Below are 17,200 nucleotides of genomic sequence, written 5' to 3'. Positions count from 1 at the left end.
TACCTGGTGTGGGTGAAGGTCACATGGTTCCTGCTGTGTAGATGATGGATGTGTAATAAGTCCTGCATGTTGACAGAATGACAGAGAAGATCTTTTCCTCGCAGCGTTACGGCGTCTGCCTATGACACATCAGAGCACACTTACAGCATCACTGTAATCTTTAGTAAGACCGACTGGTTGTACTGGCAGAAAGCACGCAGCGTTTCAACTGCTAACATGTCAGTGAAACTGGACGGCAACATTTTGGTAACTGGGACCAGCAGAGGTATTGGTTTGGAGTTTGTTAAACAGCTGGCAGAGAAAACCCAACAAGAAGCTCACATTTATGCCAGCTGCAGAGATCCGAAAGGAGCTAAGGTAAATTACTCTTTATAATTTTAAAGAAAAAATCTTTCTGAGGATGGAGTTGATTAAAAGTAATTTTCATGCATTCAGACTCGCACTACTGAAGCTTAATAGTTAACATTTATGATACACAACATATTTCATCCCAACTCTAAGAGAGTTCTGCTCTAAAAAAATCCTTCAAAATCAGAAAACGTTAAATTTGTAGGGAAGTCATATTTAAATGTAAAATCATTCTGGCTTAAAAAAATTATATAAATGTACTCTTTATCAGACCATATTGTCCCAAAAGTTAGAACATTTCTATTTTAAAAAAAATACTCACTTAAAATCTGTGTTGTTTCTCATCTTCTGCAGACCAGTTAGTTACACGTCAGCCTGAACACCTAAATTCGGCCAATCATATATCAACGGTCATCTGTCCATCAAATGTTTTTGGTCAAAGCATCTTGATTCATATGTCGCAGCTAATATACGCAATGGTTGAAATAAGAAATCAGATTAATTTTCCATTGAGTTCCGTGCCAGTGTTCACGGGGATGGACGTCTGTGTCTTCAGCAGGCGTAGAGCTAACAGAACTGCCAGCGTTGCGAGGCAAGGGCTCAAACATGTACGGCTGGAAGCCTTCTACACCAAACCAAGCTTCTGCCGCCCTGGCGTCCTCTTCCACAACATCTTCATCCCGCTTTCCTCCTCTAAATAAAAATGGATGACGGAGGAGACTCATCCATGACCTCCAACATTAAACTCTCCTCCTCTTGCATGTTTCCTCTGTCCATAGCGTTCCTTGACAGTGTCGTTTCTAAGTCACCAATTTAGTGCTACTTGGTCCCAATGGAATTTCCCATTGGGAAACTGCTAGCACTAAGTTGCTAACTGGTTAGCAAGATGCTTCCAACAAAACGGCCACAATCAAACTTGCTTGCGAACCTTCAGCCACAACAATCCCGCCCCCTTGATAATCGACCAATCAGATTCACTTTATCCACTCGTGTAAAGTCGGGCACCCTCGGGAGAATTCGGAAATGCAACGGTTGGAACAGCTGCTTCCCTATGACTCTAATCATTGTTTCACTTCATTAAAGTAATGGTTTAGGTTAGACAAAGTCCCTTTGAGCCGGGCATACAGCTCAAACTACAATGAAACTGCAGGATTTACAGTTTGATTTACCCGAACCTCAAGTGCAGTGCTCAAGGTTCTGGTTAATCAGCTTAGAACTCTGCTCAACAGCGGGATTTGCCCACGACCACCTTACAACGGACAACTGAATTTCCAACGTGTTTAATTTTCTCCCAACGTTTCGATTCCTGATCAGGAGGTGGTCGTTAGAGGCTGATCACCCCTCGTTACCCCCTGCGACACAACGCACAATCAGGCTGAAACTCGGTCCGATCGAAAAGTTCTCACACGACTGGAGAATTGGTCCTAAAACCAGCAAAAAAATCGTTGAGTGTATGCCCGACTTAAACCCCTTTCCTCATGGAAATAGCAGGTTGACGCATGTTTTTCTAATATTTGTTGACCCGCTAGCAATCAGCATTTGGCTCCCTTCCCACTGGCATAAAAAGCTGGTCTAACCCCTCGCTGGCAGTCCGTTGCCTCTGACCCTCCTGCAGCTGCATGTCTGATGATATCATCATCATCAGCTGGGTTAGCTTTGATGTCACCAGTGCGACAGAAATCAGGAAAGTAAACAGTGGAGAGCAAAACGGAAGGAAGCCAGGGCGTAGTCAGTGAGCTTTATTGATTCTCTCTATAATCTGTCTGAATCCCTCTCATCAGAGCTGCTCCATGTTTATCGTGTTTCTGCTTGTTAGATCAGAAGCGACTGGTGCTGTGTGTTGATGTCCGTACGTTGCATTCAATGGTATCACATATTTTAGCAGGTCGACCCCGTTCTGGTGTTTCCACTGCATGCCGATCAGAGCCGAGGTGATTTTAACAGGGGTCTCTTGCCGAGTCGTTTGACCCGGGTAGACATGGGTCAGTGAGCTGTTCCCGCTGCCACTAAAGCCCATTGTTTCCGGGTTTAAACTGGTTTTCGGGCATTAGGAAAGGGGTATTACAGTAGTAGCCATTCAAAATTTGCCCACTTTCCCTGATGGACCCTTGGCTGGTCCTTAACTGGTCCTTGGCTGGTCCATTGCTGGTTTTTGGCTAATCCTTGGCTGGTCCTTGGCTTGTCCTTACTAATCCTTGGCTGGTCCTTAACTGGTCCTTGGCTGGTCCATTGCTGGTCTTTGGCTAATCCTTGGCTAGTCCTTGGCTTGTCCTTACTAATCCTTGGCTGGTCCTTAACTGGTCCTTGGCTGGTCCATTGCTGGTCTTTGGCCAATCCTTGGCTGGTCCTAGGCTTGTCCTTACTAATCCTTGGCTGGTCCTTAACTGGTCCTTGGCTGGTCCATTGCTGGTCTTTGGCTAATCCTTGGCTGGTCCTTGGCTTGTCCTTACTAATCCTTGGCTGGTCCTTAACTGGTCCTTGGCTGGTCCATTGCTGGTCTTTGGCTAATCCTGGGCTAGTCCTTGGCTTGTCCTTGCTAATCCTTGGCTGGTCCTTGGCTGGTCCTTAACTGGTCCTTGGCTGGTCCATTGCTGGTCTTTGGCTAATCCTTGGCTAGTCCTTGGCTTGTCCTTGCTAATCCGTGGCTGGTCTTTGGCTGGTCCTTGGCTGGTCCTTAACTGGTCCTTGGCTGGTCCATTGCTGGTCTTTGGCTAATCCTTGGCTGGTCCTTAACTGGTCCTTGTCTGGTCCATGGCTGGTCTTTGGCTAATCCTTGGCTGGTCCTTGGCTGGTCCTTAACTGGTCCTTGGCTGGTCCATGGCTGGTCTTTGGCTAATCCTTGGCTGGTCCTTGTCTGGTCCATGGCTGGTCTTTGGCTAATCCTTGGCTGGTCCTTGGCTGGTCCTTAACTGGTCCTTGGCTGGTCCATGGCTGGTCTTTGGCTAATCCTTGGCTGGTCCTTGGCTGGTCCTTGGCTGGTCCTTAACTGGTCCTTGTCTGGTCCATGGCTGGTCTTTGGCTAATCCTTGGCTGGTCCTTGGCTGGTCCTTAACTGGTCCTTGGCTGGTCCATGGCTGGTCTTTGGCTAATCCTTGGCTGGTCCTTGGCTAATCCTTGGCTGGTCCTTGGCTGGTCCTTGACTGGTCCCCTACAATTCCTTTTCAATCTTTGTACTAAAATATTCTGTCATGATTTGTGGACTTTAAGATCTAAAAAGAAGCGCCATCTCCTGGTCATACCCTGTAATTCCGTTAAAGGGTGGAGTCTTTAACCAAGAGGGTGTCACTCCAGGAAGTTGGATGGGATTTCGCTGCCATTCGGCTGGCTTTTGACTGGGAAGGGGCCATTTTGAAAGGCTGCTACTAGTGAGCCAGTAGGAGGACATCTGTGGTCAGGGTGATAAAAAAGAGCTAACATGGTGTCTTTAATGGATTGCTCTTTTCTCTACTCTATCATTCCTGTATCACATTTAAGGACTGCCTGTCAGGATAAAAAACTGTTGATTGTTCTGCAGAGTCAAAACACAGCAGTTCGAGAAAAATGAGGAAGTGGGCAAGTGTGAAGGAGTTTGAATCAATAAGACTCATTGGACAGAGATGATCAGAACAATGAGTCACATAATCTGTGTGTCACTAACTCTCCATGTTTTCTTACCTCATGTCTTCTGTCTTTGTGTTCATCAGCCTCTGACGGACCTGGTCACTCAGTTCCCTGGAAAAATCACTGTAATCAAGTTAGGTAAATGCAACACACCTTAAAAAGGAATGAAGACAAACCTTTACACTTCAGTTTTTTAGTCTCTGGATGTGCAACAAAAACATATGACAGAGGCGACAGGCTGCTGCACCTTTCATGCTTTATTGTAACACTTTGTCCTGTTTGCTGTTGTTAGAAAATGTGAGCGATAGAATCAAAAACACAGGAAAAACAAGTTTCCATGAGCAAACCCACACCCAGCAGTAGGTTGAAAACAAATAATTCAATCAGTATCATAAGATGTATTGTAATGATGTAATTTTATCAGTTAAACACTAAATACCTTAAATTGCTAATAGATTCATGACTTTGTATAGCTGGTTATCCATAGCTTCTGGGGTTACAAGGGTGGATTAGTCACTGTGATCTGTGGATGTTCTGGAACTGCAAAAACATGCCTATCCTGAAGTTCAAGTTTGATAAGGAGTAAAATCAACTGTAAAATGCTGCAATGGAAAACTTGAAAACAGAAGTAGAGGTGACTGCCAAGGCTGTGGCCAACTGCCACGGCACATTACACACAGATTCCTTTCCTCCCAGAGGAGGAACAGAAAGGAGATCATTTGTCAGGGATGCATCTAGAGACACCACTCGACTGACTGGATGGACTTGATAGGCTGCTTCACAATATTTAAATCTAAATAAACTGGATGATCAATTTCAAGGTTCCAGCTTTGCTTTGTCCTCAGAGAAAATGGAGGATCTGTAAAACGCTCTAAACCTTGGGGGCGGTGCATCAGTTTGTAAAGGTCATGCAGTTTGTAGCGCTGTTGTTGTTTTCCCGCCCGGGGACTTTCTGCATGGAGTTTGTATGTTCTCCCCGTCCATGCATGGGTTCTCCCTGGGTACCCACCTGGCAAAATTTGGTTGAAAAGAGGAAGTGATATACGTCTCTTATTGGACTAAAATGGCATAACTGGGTTTTTGATAAGCTAGACGCCACAACCTATGAGTAACTATCACTTATTGTATGTCAACCATCAGATAACTGACCTGAAACTTCTGGCCCACGTATGGCAGACGCTGACATTTGTTGGGAAATTTGGAGCAAGCTCAAAATTTCTAGATGTCGACGTGTTTCAGCGTGCTTATAACTTATAGAAAACTTACCCATAATTTATCCAAGGTATGCCAGCGGTTTTGCCAGATTTTCCGTACGTCAGGCATAAGCTGGTCTAAATCATCAAGATGTGACAGGAGCTTTATGAAATTCAAATATAATCACTAAATAATCCATATTGCAGAAACTGACTTTAATGCATAATTTATTTAATGCATTATTTATGTTAGAAAGTCAGTTCAGACAAAAGAGACAAACCTTCCCCAGACATTAGAGACTGAATTGTCTAACTGAAAGGGCAAAACTCTAGTTAACAGTGGGTTGGGTGTCCTAACTTTACCTCATACTGAAAACACAGAATATGTAACTGTCTCTTTGTACGGTCAGTGGAAAAAACGAAGTAAACACTTGATGGAGGTCAGAAGGCAAAAAAGTATCCAGTTAGTCTGGTTGTTAGTTTAGTATCCAGGTTATATTTGACCTTTAATACATCACTAAGGAGATTAAATAAGTTAAAATAAGCAAATGTTGCTGCCCATCAATCTGAGAGAAGCTCCCAGGAAATCCACTACTAGAACTTGAGTGCTGTGTCTGACAGAGCGCAGTCAGCAGGTCAAAATATATCACCTCAGCTACAATACATCAATTAGTAGGGCTGCCAAGAAAAAGCCTTCTCCATCTGCAAAGTCAGTACGGTTTGTTTAACTGACACCAAACATGTTGCGTAATGTTTGAAAACCAAACACAGCGATATACCAAGTCCAAAGTTCAGCCTGATTGCTTTCTGTCAGCAGAATGAGCTGAATCAACTATCAAAGAGAAAAATACCTCTATGATGCTATTATGCTGCTATAGGCTTAGACTACTGGAGGACATAGAGACCCCTTTTTCATCATTCTGCTTCATTCTATCTCTATTCTCCCACTCTGCAGAATCTGTTATTTAAATCTCTAACGCTCTGCTCTCTCTGCTTTTTCTCATAGTAGCTTCATCTGGTCTGTTCCTGTTTGGCTGTGACTCCATCCTGGAGAGAAATATCAGCTGTGCTGCTGCCATCAACACCTTTGTTTCTAGATGTTGGAGCTTGGCCTGTTTTTCAGTGTAGTCCTGTTTCTCTGACTGTGACTAACTGGATGTGCTCTCTTCATCCTCTGACATGGGAGCTGGCTCGGAGCTCGTCTGCCTGGCTGTGTGTTTCCTGGACGGGGCCCCCTGTGGAGCTGGTTGACAGTTGCCTTTTGTATCTATGCTTCTATTTCTATGTCTGCTTCTGTCTCCTTGAACCCCAGTCGGCCTCAGCAGATGGCCGCTCACACTGAGCCTGGTTCTGCTGGAGGTTTCTTCCTGTAAAAAGGGAGTTTTTCCTCTCCACTGTCGCAACAAGCATGCTTAGTGTGAGGGATTGCTGAAGAGTCAATGAGTCGATGCAATCAGCTGGTTTTCCTTAGATGGATGATCTGGTGAACTGTAAAGTGACCAGAGATACATTATGTGAATTAGAGCTATAGAAGTAAACTGAATTGAATTGAAAGGTCTAACTGATCAGTAAATCATCTGATTATCTAACTGGCTGGACAGTAAAACATTGACAAACGTATAGCACCTTGGTAAAGTAGGCTTTCTTAGCTGAATAACTTCCTGTCCGTTTGTAGATACGTCGGATGAAGACAGTATCTCAGCTGCCTTCCAGATGTTGAACCGGCAGGTTGGATCTGCTGGGCTAAACCTCCTCATTAATAACGCTGCCCTCAACAAACCAGCTGCCCCAGGATCAATGAAAGACACCAGCAAAAAGGACATGATGGAAGTTTATGAAACCAACGTCGCTGGACCGTTTATCCTCACAAAGGTGGTTTTTCAAACCAATTTTTAGATCTTTTTAGTTTTCTAGTCAGTGTTAAAACTACCTATTTATATTGGAGATATTAAAGTTGTAGGGAAGTCATGTTTAAATTTCAAATCATTCTGGCTTAAACATGTATATAAATGTACTCTTTATCAGACCATATTGTCCCAAAAGTTAGAAAATTTATATAAAAAAAATCCTTTCTTAAAATCTGTGTATTTTTTTCTGTTATCTTCTGCAGGCCAGTTAGTTATACGTCAGCCTGAACACCTAAATTCGGCCAATTATATATCAACGGTAATCTGTCAATCAAATGTTTTCGGTCCTAGCATTTTGTTTATATGTCACAGCTAATATAGGCAAAGGTTGAAATCCAAATCATTTCCTTTCCCATTGAGTTCCGTCCCAGTGTTCACGGGGATGGACATCTGTGTCTTCAGCAGGCGTAGAGCTAACAGAACTGGCAGCGTTGCGAGGCAAGGGCTCAAACATGTACGGCTCTTCCACAACATCTTCGTCCCCGCTTTCCTCCTCTAACTAAAAAATGGATGACGGAGGAGACTCAACCACGACCTCCAACACTAAACTCTCCTCCTCTTGCATATTTCCTCTGTCCATAGCGTTCCTTGACAGTGTCGTTTCTAAGTCACCAATTTAGTGCTACTTGGTCCCAATGGAATTTCCCATTGGGAAACTGCTAGCACTAAGTTGCTAACTGGTTAGCAAGATGCTTCTGACAAACCGGCCACAACCAAACTTGCTTGTGAACCTTCTGCCACAACAATCCCGCCCCCTTGATAATCGACCAATCACATTCACTTTAGTCACTTGTGTAAAGTCGGGCACCACTTTGGAGAATTAGAAAATGCCACCATTAGACAAGCCACTTGCCTACGACTTTAAAAGTGCTCTGACATCAAATCATGCTAAACATTTCCTTTTTTAAGTCAATGAGGATTATCAAAATATTATTTCGATATTAATAACAGAGATTATATAAGAGAGACATTTTTCTTACTCTTCCTTGAGCCTGGTTCTGCTGGAGGTTTCTTCCTGTTCAAAGGGAGTTTTTCCTCTCCACTGTCGCTACAAGCATGCTTAGTGTGAGGGATTGCTGAAGAGTCAATGAGTCGATGCAATCAACTGGTTTTCCTCAGATAGTAAACTTTGAATCAATCTGACTGGATGATCTGGTGAACTGGAAAGTGACCTGAGATGACATGTGTCATGAATTGGAGCTATAGAAATAAACTGAATTGATTTGAATCACTCAGTAAAATCCAGGTCTGCCATGTAAAGTTAAGCAGACAGCAAATGCAGAGAAGAGCTTATTTACAGTCAGCTGACTCATTTTGCAGGTTTTCCACAGTGTCCAGCTTTGCTATTCACAGATCTCTTCACCTTTTCACAACGCAAACTTCTTCTCAGCCTGTTATCGGTAAATGGCATCAAAAGAGAGTGGTGTGACCTGGGATGATGCAGAGACCGGGAAGGATGCCTTCTTTGCCTGACATTCCGCAAACCATGAAATATCACTAATATAAACAGACATAAGTTCATGAATGTTATGGCCGCCGCCATTTTTGTTTGCATTATTCCCATCTTGAGATCTGTAGTATGGTGGACCGCCGACATGAGGCGAGGAACCGTGCTAGCGTAGCGTGATGTGTTAACGGTCGTAAGGAACCGAGCTCTGCACGGTTAACTGATCCAAGCTGGGTCTGAACTCGGCACGGATCGGTTTCAGAGAGTAGTAGAAAAGGGGCAAAAGTGTAAGGCAAATACAGAACTGGGCGCTGTTTCAGTCGATCAACGGGCAGAGGTTTAAAAATGCCTCATAAATAGTTTTGAACTAATGTTTAGTACATATGAAAACCTAGTTTAAAACCAGCTCTGTAACTTCCATCCTCTCAGGTGTTTCTCCCTCTCCTTCAGAGAGCTGCAAAGACAAAGGACAACGGTAGGCTATAGTCTTCTTATTTGCTTCCATAAGTTAATAACTCTAATACAGGCATGTGGAGAACACCTGGTCATCATTATTTTAGGATCTCATGCAGGTTTTTCCTGTCGTTTCATGTCAGGTGATGAAATGTCCTGCAGAAGGTCAGCCATCATCAACATATCCACTCTTCTCTCTTCCATGGAGAAGTGTTCAGAAACTTTCCAGGCAGCGCAGATGTACCCCTACAGAACAAGCAAGGTAATCTCTCACTAGGGCCCCCTGGGGTCCCACAGACTAAAAGTGGCCTTGTGGGGAAACTGCTGTTCATTACAATATGAAATCTGTTTAGAATGTAAGAAAATGTGAAAATGTTCGATTGGGTTGAATACTTATGGGGGACGGTTTATAAGACTGTTCTACTGTTTCAGGCAGCACTAAACATGCTGACATGCTGTCAAGCTGAAGACCTCAAGGACCATAAGATCCTGGTGACGGCCATCCACCCAGGCTGGGTCCGTACGGACATGGGTGGAGATCAGGTCAGCACATGGGAACTTAGGATGCCTCATTACACAACTCTACATTTATCACATTTCAAACGGGGGAACTCATAGAATAATTGCTAGTTTGTTTGCTTCTATACAGTTTTTGCTCCTTTACATGTAACCTGTTCAATGAGTAATTAATTACAGTCTATATTCTACAGTCTATAAATTGGGAGTTCCAGTTCCCTCCTGTCACATATTGAAGAACCCCATGGTGGCGCATTTAACCCCTAGGCATGGCAACTTTATTTGTATGACACAATTCATTACATGGACAATTCAAAGGGCTTTACATGGATTAGAACAGAGGTCTTCAACAGGGGGTCCGCGACCCCTAGGGGTCCATGTAGGTACTGCATGGGGGTCGCAAATGTTTTGATTGATTAGACTTTTTTTATATTCCTTCCTGCAATTAATTCCACTAATTGAAATGTCTTTAAAATCACATTAACATGAATTCAACAGACTGTAGTAAACAGATAAATGGAGGCAGAAGATGTCTTTCAGTCATCAATGCACACATTCAGCGACACACAGGAGCTCTTTCAGGCTGGGCGCCATTTCATTCACCAGACCTGTCCCATCAACCAGGAATCAGAAATACTTTAATAATCCCAGGGAGAAATTACTACATCTATAAAAGAGTGACTATAGGACCAAGCAAGTAAAAAAAAAAAATTCATAGTTACTCAAACATACTACTATGGGGTGCCGTTTGTAAAGTTAAAGGGAAATGCCATTTTTTTTTACATTGAGCTGTTCTTAAGATATTCCGTTAGGTCATACACACTCCACTTTGTTTGAAAAAATATATAAATATAAAAAATATAACGGCGGATGTCTGGAGGAAAGTGATTTGCCTACATGTTATGAATGCTGGCCTACCACAAATGCCAACATTCATAACACGGGAGCACGCAGAATAAATCTGGGTCAATTGGAACAACAGCGTACTGATGACATCACCACATTCAAAGCTAGTCTGGAGCTGCATTTCACCTCCTGTTATTAATAGTCTCTAGATAATAATAAATTATTACTTTTTTATTTAGTGGAGGAATAATAATGAACACAGTCAGATAAACACAAATAAATCGAATGAAAATTTTTCCAAATAAAACAATCAAACCTCCATCAGAGCCAGCAGTACTTCACACAAGGCTATGCAGAGAGAGGGCTGATGCAGACGGGCTAACGTTAGCCCCGGCCGCTGCAGACGGGCTAACGTTAGCCCTAGCTGCCATTACCCTCGGAGGTCCACTGGTTGCTGCGCTCCTCTCAGCTTCGGAATTTTTTTAAAATTACACATTAAATCAGTAAATGGACCATGTAGTGACGCTTAAAGTCTAATATTCTCGCCTCAAATGATCTTAAAACTTACTTTTATTGAACAATGGCAACAGAAAATAACTTTTAACATAATACTCTGAGCTCTGAGAGCGCTAACCTGGAAGCTGCTGCTGCCGCAGTGCATGCTGTGACATCTGTCAGTCTGGAGCATGGACGAGTCTTCTCTGATGCATGCTGGGTAAAGAGGGAGGGGCCAGAACAACATCAGGGGACTTTATCGGTTCTTGGTCTGCTGTTCTTGTGAACAGTACTAGGGCTGAGGCTGATGACGTTTCACGAGCACATGAGAACGCACAAGTATACATACAGGTTGAGAAACCACATTAGTGTCCCAGGCAGGGTTTCTGGCTAGCGCAACTCTCTGTGATTTCGTCATTCTACTGGGGGAATTCAATGCCAATGTGGAAAACAGCAGACAGCGATTATGACAGTGACAACTGCAGGGGCATGTTTGGGAGGAATGGAGCCAAAGTTCTTAACCAGAGGGCTGGTATTTCATTATTAGGCTTCTGTGCAAATCAGGTATTGTACAAAAAGAACACTATGTTTAAGTATGAGGCTGTTCACTCAGCACCAGGACACCCTAGGCCTGACGTGTAGTTTTTTTTAGTGATATCTTTTGACCTCCAGCTGTGTGTCTTGTATACTTTGCTAAAGAAAACCAGATCTGTCCACCAATTGCCCCTTGATGGTGAGTTGGATATGCTGTAAAAGGAGGAAACTGGACTAACCTGGCAGGCCCAAGCGAACAGTGAGGTTCTGCCTGGATTGTCAGACAGACATTCCCAACGGTGATAGACGTATCATACTTAATAATAATAATAATTATTATTATTATTTTATTATTATTATTATTATTGTATCATACTTCAGAAGAACTTCACCTCCAGTAGAGCTTATTCTCGATTCCAGGGACGGCTGAGGACATATGAGGACTATGTTCTCTGCTTCCATTGTTAATGTGACCGCCTGGGGCTGCTGTGGCCGTATTGGTGGCAACCCCTAAACATACACTGCATGAAAAGTGGGATTTTCGTCAATATGCGGCACTGTAGATTGTCGTGGAACTTCAGTTTACGGCGATTTGCAGGCTTCGCCGAAAACTCCCGTAAATTGTCAGAAATTGACGTTGACTTTCTTAGGCAGTGTTCCCCCCATGCCTCCCCCCCATGGAATTCTAGGGGAGGCTTTAACATGTAAATGAACATGCTGTAAGCTATACAAATGCAAACCAGGGTTGCAGGGGGGGGGTTTACTCCAAGTGACATTTTTCTAAAAGGTAAGAAAATCTCTGATACAAAGAGATCAGGCTCAGTATAGCCTCTTACATTTTAGCTTGAATTGATTTATTTAATTAGAGTATAGAGACCAAAACAGATCTTTAGCTGACAGAGCAATACATTTAGAGCAGTAATTATAAAAAAAAAAAATTGCATTTAAGATAAAAAATAAAATGTTGTCTGTCAATATGCTCAATTCACAATTACTTAAGTGGAAAAGTTTCAAGAAATGAGTCTGAGATGATTCACTTTGAATTCACTCTGCGAATAAAACCTTACTTAATAAGATAGAAGTTATACAAAATCAGGCTTTACGTATTTGTTGTGGAGCATTTAGATCATCTCCAGTAGTATCATAGTTGAATTGGGAGAAATGCCACTTGAACAACGAAGGACTCAACTGAGAATGAGATATTGGGCTAGTGTAAAAGGACATGAAGAAAATCATCCGGTCAGACTTCTTCTGAAAGATTGTTGGGAATATGAATATAACGAAATACAAAGCTTTGGATGGGTAGTAAAGAAAGAGGCAAGCAGTTTGAATTTGAAAGATTATGTAATAACCCCAACTGTTCCAATACCAGCAATTCCCCCTTGGATGTTTTCTACACCAGTGATCGATTTACAAATACAAAAAATAATGAATAAACGGGGGAAAAATACACCAACTGATATCATAGTACAACAACATTTAAGTAAAGAATATTATTCAGTTCTACAGGTATATACAGATGGGTCTAAGGAGCCAGAGTCTGGAAGAACAGCAGCAGCAGTATACATTCCGACATTCAAAATAAAAATTGCAAAAGGAATATCTAATCATGTGTCAGTATTTACAACTGAAGTATTAGCTATCATATTAGCACTACAGTGGATCGAAGAAGTTCAACCACTAAGAACTGTAATATGTACAGACTCAATGGCTACGCTAAATAGTCTTCTATGTGGAAAATCTGAAACTAGGCATGATTTAATATTTGAAGTATTGCAAAGTCTATTTAGAATAAGGCAGTTAAAAATACTAGTATACTTTCTCTGGGTGCCAGCACATGTGGCTGTAGATGGAAATGAGAAAGCGGACAAGCTAGCAAAGAAAGCATTAAATCATCAGCAAATAGAAATGAATGTATTTTTAAGTAAATCAGAAATGAAAATATTGATTACAATTGAAACTCGAAAGAAATGGCAAACGATATGGAATAATGAGTCAAAAGGAAGACATTTGTAACAGATTCAAAAGTTTATTGGAAAGGAGAGGAAAAGATATGGAAATAGGAAAAAAGATATAATTATTTCAAGGCTAAGAATAGGTCACACAGCATTAAACTACAGTCTTTTTAAAGGGAAACATGAAACAGGAAATTGTGACAAATGCGGAGATCCAGAAACAGTACAACATATTATTTTTGAGTATACTGCGTATGTAAGGGAGAGAATGAAGTTCATACAAGAGTTGAGAAAAATAGGGATTAATGGGAATTCAATAAAAGCATTGTTAGGAAACGAGATAAGACAAACAAGAGTTCATGAAATATTATTCAAATATCTAAAAGATACAGGAACAATTAATAGGATTTAGTTATAGGATTCTTTTTTTTTTTTTTTTGGGGTATAGCGCAGTCTTCCAAAATTGTGCACTCCACACTCCAGATCAGTAGGTGGCGGAAATGCACCTTTTACGTTGACCTGCCAATCCGCCATAAAACAACAGAAGAAGAAGAAGAAGAAGAAGAAGAAGAAGAAGAAGAAGAAGAACGCATGCTTTGCTTTGTGCAGGCGGTCTGGAGCGGAGTATGTGGGATTTCGGGGTAAAACTCCTCTTGGACGCGATGGCGACTCTGCATCGAACAAGACGAACTCAAAGAAGAGAAGCTAGCGGTAAATATATGTTCGATTACTGTTGCTAAGCTAAAAGCAGCCTAGCCTAAGCTATGGCTAATAGCAGCCTAGCCTAAAGCTACGGCTAATAGCAGCCTAGCCTAAAGCTACGGCTAATAGTAGCCTTGCAAGAACAAGCTTTATGAAAGTGCATTTTTTGTGATTCACAGGAAGCAGTATGCCGTCTTCACAACTCGGAGACTAATTGCAGGCGCTATGAACCGGAGCAAGGGTAAGATTTAAAGAATATGCTTTCATTCTGCGGTAAAAGGAAATGGATACGGATGGATACCGATCATAGCTTTTACATTTTGTTTTCACAGACTACTGTCACCTCACAATGAGGCGGTGACCTCCTATTTGCTCGGAGCCATATCAGCAAGTCCAGATTTACACGATGTTGATAAAGACGACATTGTGTGTAAGTGACTTGTTTTAATGTTTTCTCCTTCCTTGTTACTGTGACCTGCGTTTGATTTTTTATTTATACCACTCTCATTTAATTGTTTTCCAGCTGCCTGTAAGACGTATTTTGAGACGGTACGCAGGAGCTTCAGATATACGCAGCCAGCCAACACGCTGCGTGCGGAGGCTATCTGCTCGGAGTCGGGCCAGAAGAAAGAGGGTAAGACTTTATTTGGTGACTATTTTTCAGGTGCATTGATAGATGTGTTGTGTCCATACGCAGTGCGCTGATTCATTGTTTTTTTTTCCAGCTGCTGAAAGCGAGGCAGAGTGTGCTAGCAGATGAGGAAGTGGAACTCTGGAAGTCTGCCACCGTCGGCCTCATGTCCGACGAAGAAGATGGCGTCGTCGGCGGTGTCTCTGGATGGATTGTACGGTCGCCGCCATTTCGTAGGCCGGATCTCTCTGAACTCTGTGTTAAGCTGCAGTCCCGGTTAGAAGCGATGCCGAAGTACAGGGCCACGCACAGTAGGCGTCTGCACATCGGACCTGCCTCGGAGGGAATGCTGCCGGTTACCTCCAACCCCGAGGAAGCAAACGGACCGTTCACGGAGTTGTAATTTTTAGATACGCATGTGTTTGGATACGCGTTGTGTATAGTTGTGTGTGTTTTAATAAAGCTCTTTCTTTGCATAAACAGCTTCCTGGCAAATGTTCATTTCCTGTATAAATTCATTCATGTCCTTGATGGTAGCCTAATAATTGTGTAGTAGTGTAGGATAACATAAATACACAGCATATGAATGAATAAATATATGAATAAATAAATATATATATATGTAAATATATATATATGCCAAACAATCACGAGCGACTTTACTTGTTTAAAAAGAAGTGGTTCCGTCCAATACTCAGTACGAAAATTAAAGCCTGGCGTGGCCACGTGTGGTTTTGCTGCCAATCACGAGCAATTTCACTTGTTTGAGAATAGTGGTTTCAGCCAATACTGAGAAGGTTATTCAAGCCAGACCTGGCCAGCCGCGCGGGTTTGCTGTAATCATATGCTAATTAGGGCCATTAGTACAGCTGATCGCTCTCCACATACGTCATGGTACGTTTCCGACAATTTGTGGCACGACAAACGCGGACAAGCACGGGTTGCAAATTGTCGGAAACTGACGAAAATCAGGGAGATCTGCGGGAGTTTACGGGGGTTTACGGGGACGAAAATCTCACTTTTCATGCAGTGATAGTGGTGGACAATGTGAGTGAGGGACGCTGTCAGGCTGAAGAAGCAGTCTTATTGAGCGCGGTTGGCTTGTCAGGCTCCAGACAGCTATCAAGAGGTCAAGCTAGGCTTGAGAGGATTTTGAAGAGACATTGTTCTCAATGCGATTCTTTAAACATATTATTATTTGATGGGTTTTGTGGCAGAGATGGAGATCTGTATTTTTTGTCACACACAGAGTATACATCTATATAGATCTGTATAGATAGATGGATAGATAGATGTTGCAGTATCTATAACAACCCAAACACACAGGATTTCAGACTTAGACATCCCCAGTTATTAATTTCATATACTCACCAGATCTGAATGCCCTGTTAAAAAACTTCACACCCATTGGTTGAGGTAATGCAGCCTGATGATATTTACACCGCATCAGATACCGTTCCCCCATTTTAAGCAGGGGGAACGCTATCAGACGGGGTTTATAGGCCCGTCAGATAGCGTTCCCCCCTGATGTCATTTACGTTGAGTTGCAATAAATGCAAAACTCTCTGCAGGTTCTTGTCTTTGTCGTCCGCTCTATTCAGCTGGCTTTGGAAACACACTGCAAGAAGGTGGGGGCTGGGTGGTGAGGGTTACGGGGGCGAGAAACGCAAAAGTAATGAAATAGTTAATATTACTAGTAACTAGTTACTTTTATTGTGGAGTAACTCAGTTAGTAACTCAGTTACTTTTTGGGAGAAGTAACTAGTAAGTATAACTAATTACTTTTTCAAAGTAACGTGCCAAACACTGCCCAGGACATGCTGGAGGTACTGTTTCCACTGTTCCTGGGCTCAGCTCAGAGGACTTGGAGAAGGTGTCTGGCTAAAGAGAAGTTTCAGCATCTCTGCTGAGACTGCTGCAACCTGACAGCACATAAACAGAAGACAATGAGTGTGGGTCTTAATAATGTGAGGAATAGAAAAGGTCGGTAAATATCTATCTTTTCTTCTTTCTTTCTCCCATAGGCTCCTTTGACCACCCAGGATAGCGTAGCGGGAATGCTTGATGTAATGTCAACACTAACCGGAAGACACACTGGGCTTCTACTGGACTGGGAGGGCAACATCATCCCCTGGTAGTTGCCAATGTGACCACTAAGCCCAAATAAAAGAAAAATGAATTCACAAAAAAAAATGTTTGGCTTTCCTTCGTTTTTATCTGTGTCGAAAAAGCAAACATTTGAAAAACTTTTCATAAAGCCAAAAACACGACATCATGATTCAGCAGCTTTTGCAGCCATGATTCAGCCTTTCGGTCTGATCTAGGTTAAAACATGAAAGACAGAAGGAACTTCACCTGGAGTTGCTTCACTTTTTTGAGGATTTAAATGTTTGTTTCTACACAGCTCTTTAAAGACTCGACAGGGCAACACTTCCTCATTTCTGTTATTACATTTTTTAAAGTATTTCTTCAGTCAAAGCCCTGTGCTAACAATTGAATTGCTGTACTCCTGTCCTCTACCCTTAACATGGCAATGGCACCAAATTATGCACCACTTGTTGATAACAGTCATA

General features: G+C 42.3%; 1 protein-coding gene across 1 annotated transcript; it reads left to right on the top strand.

Annotated features, from left to right (window-relative positions):
• On the top strand, positions 1–16,820 carry zgc:158868 (uncharacterized protein LOC791147 homolog). The gene is made up of 7 exons (XM_038294892.1): positions 1–357; positions 4,032–4,086; positions 6,817–7,013; positions 8,925–8,970; positions 9,092–9,210; positions 9,381–9,491; positions 16,652–16,820. Exons 1-7 carry the CDS (start codon positions 217–219, stop codon positions 16,763–16,765), a joined length of 783 nt encoding a protein of 260 aa, XP_038150820.1. The 5' UTR covers positions 1–216; the 3' UTR covers positions 16,766–16,820.
• The last annotated feature ends 380 nt before the right edge of the window (positions 16,821–17,200 follow it).

Source organism: Cyprinodon tularosa, unplaced genomic scaffold, assembly GCF_016077235.1.
Source record: "Cyprinodon tularosa strain WSP-4 unplaced genomic scaffold, ASM1607723v1 ctg347, whole genome shotgun sequence".
In the NCBI taxonomy this organism is placed as follows: Eukaryota; Metazoa; Chordata; class Actinopteri; order Cyprinodontiformes; family Cyprinodontidae; genus Cyprinodon; species Cyprinodon tularosa.
Note: the sequence above shows the minus strand (reverse complement) of the source record. Positions and strands in the feature narration are given on the sequence as shown.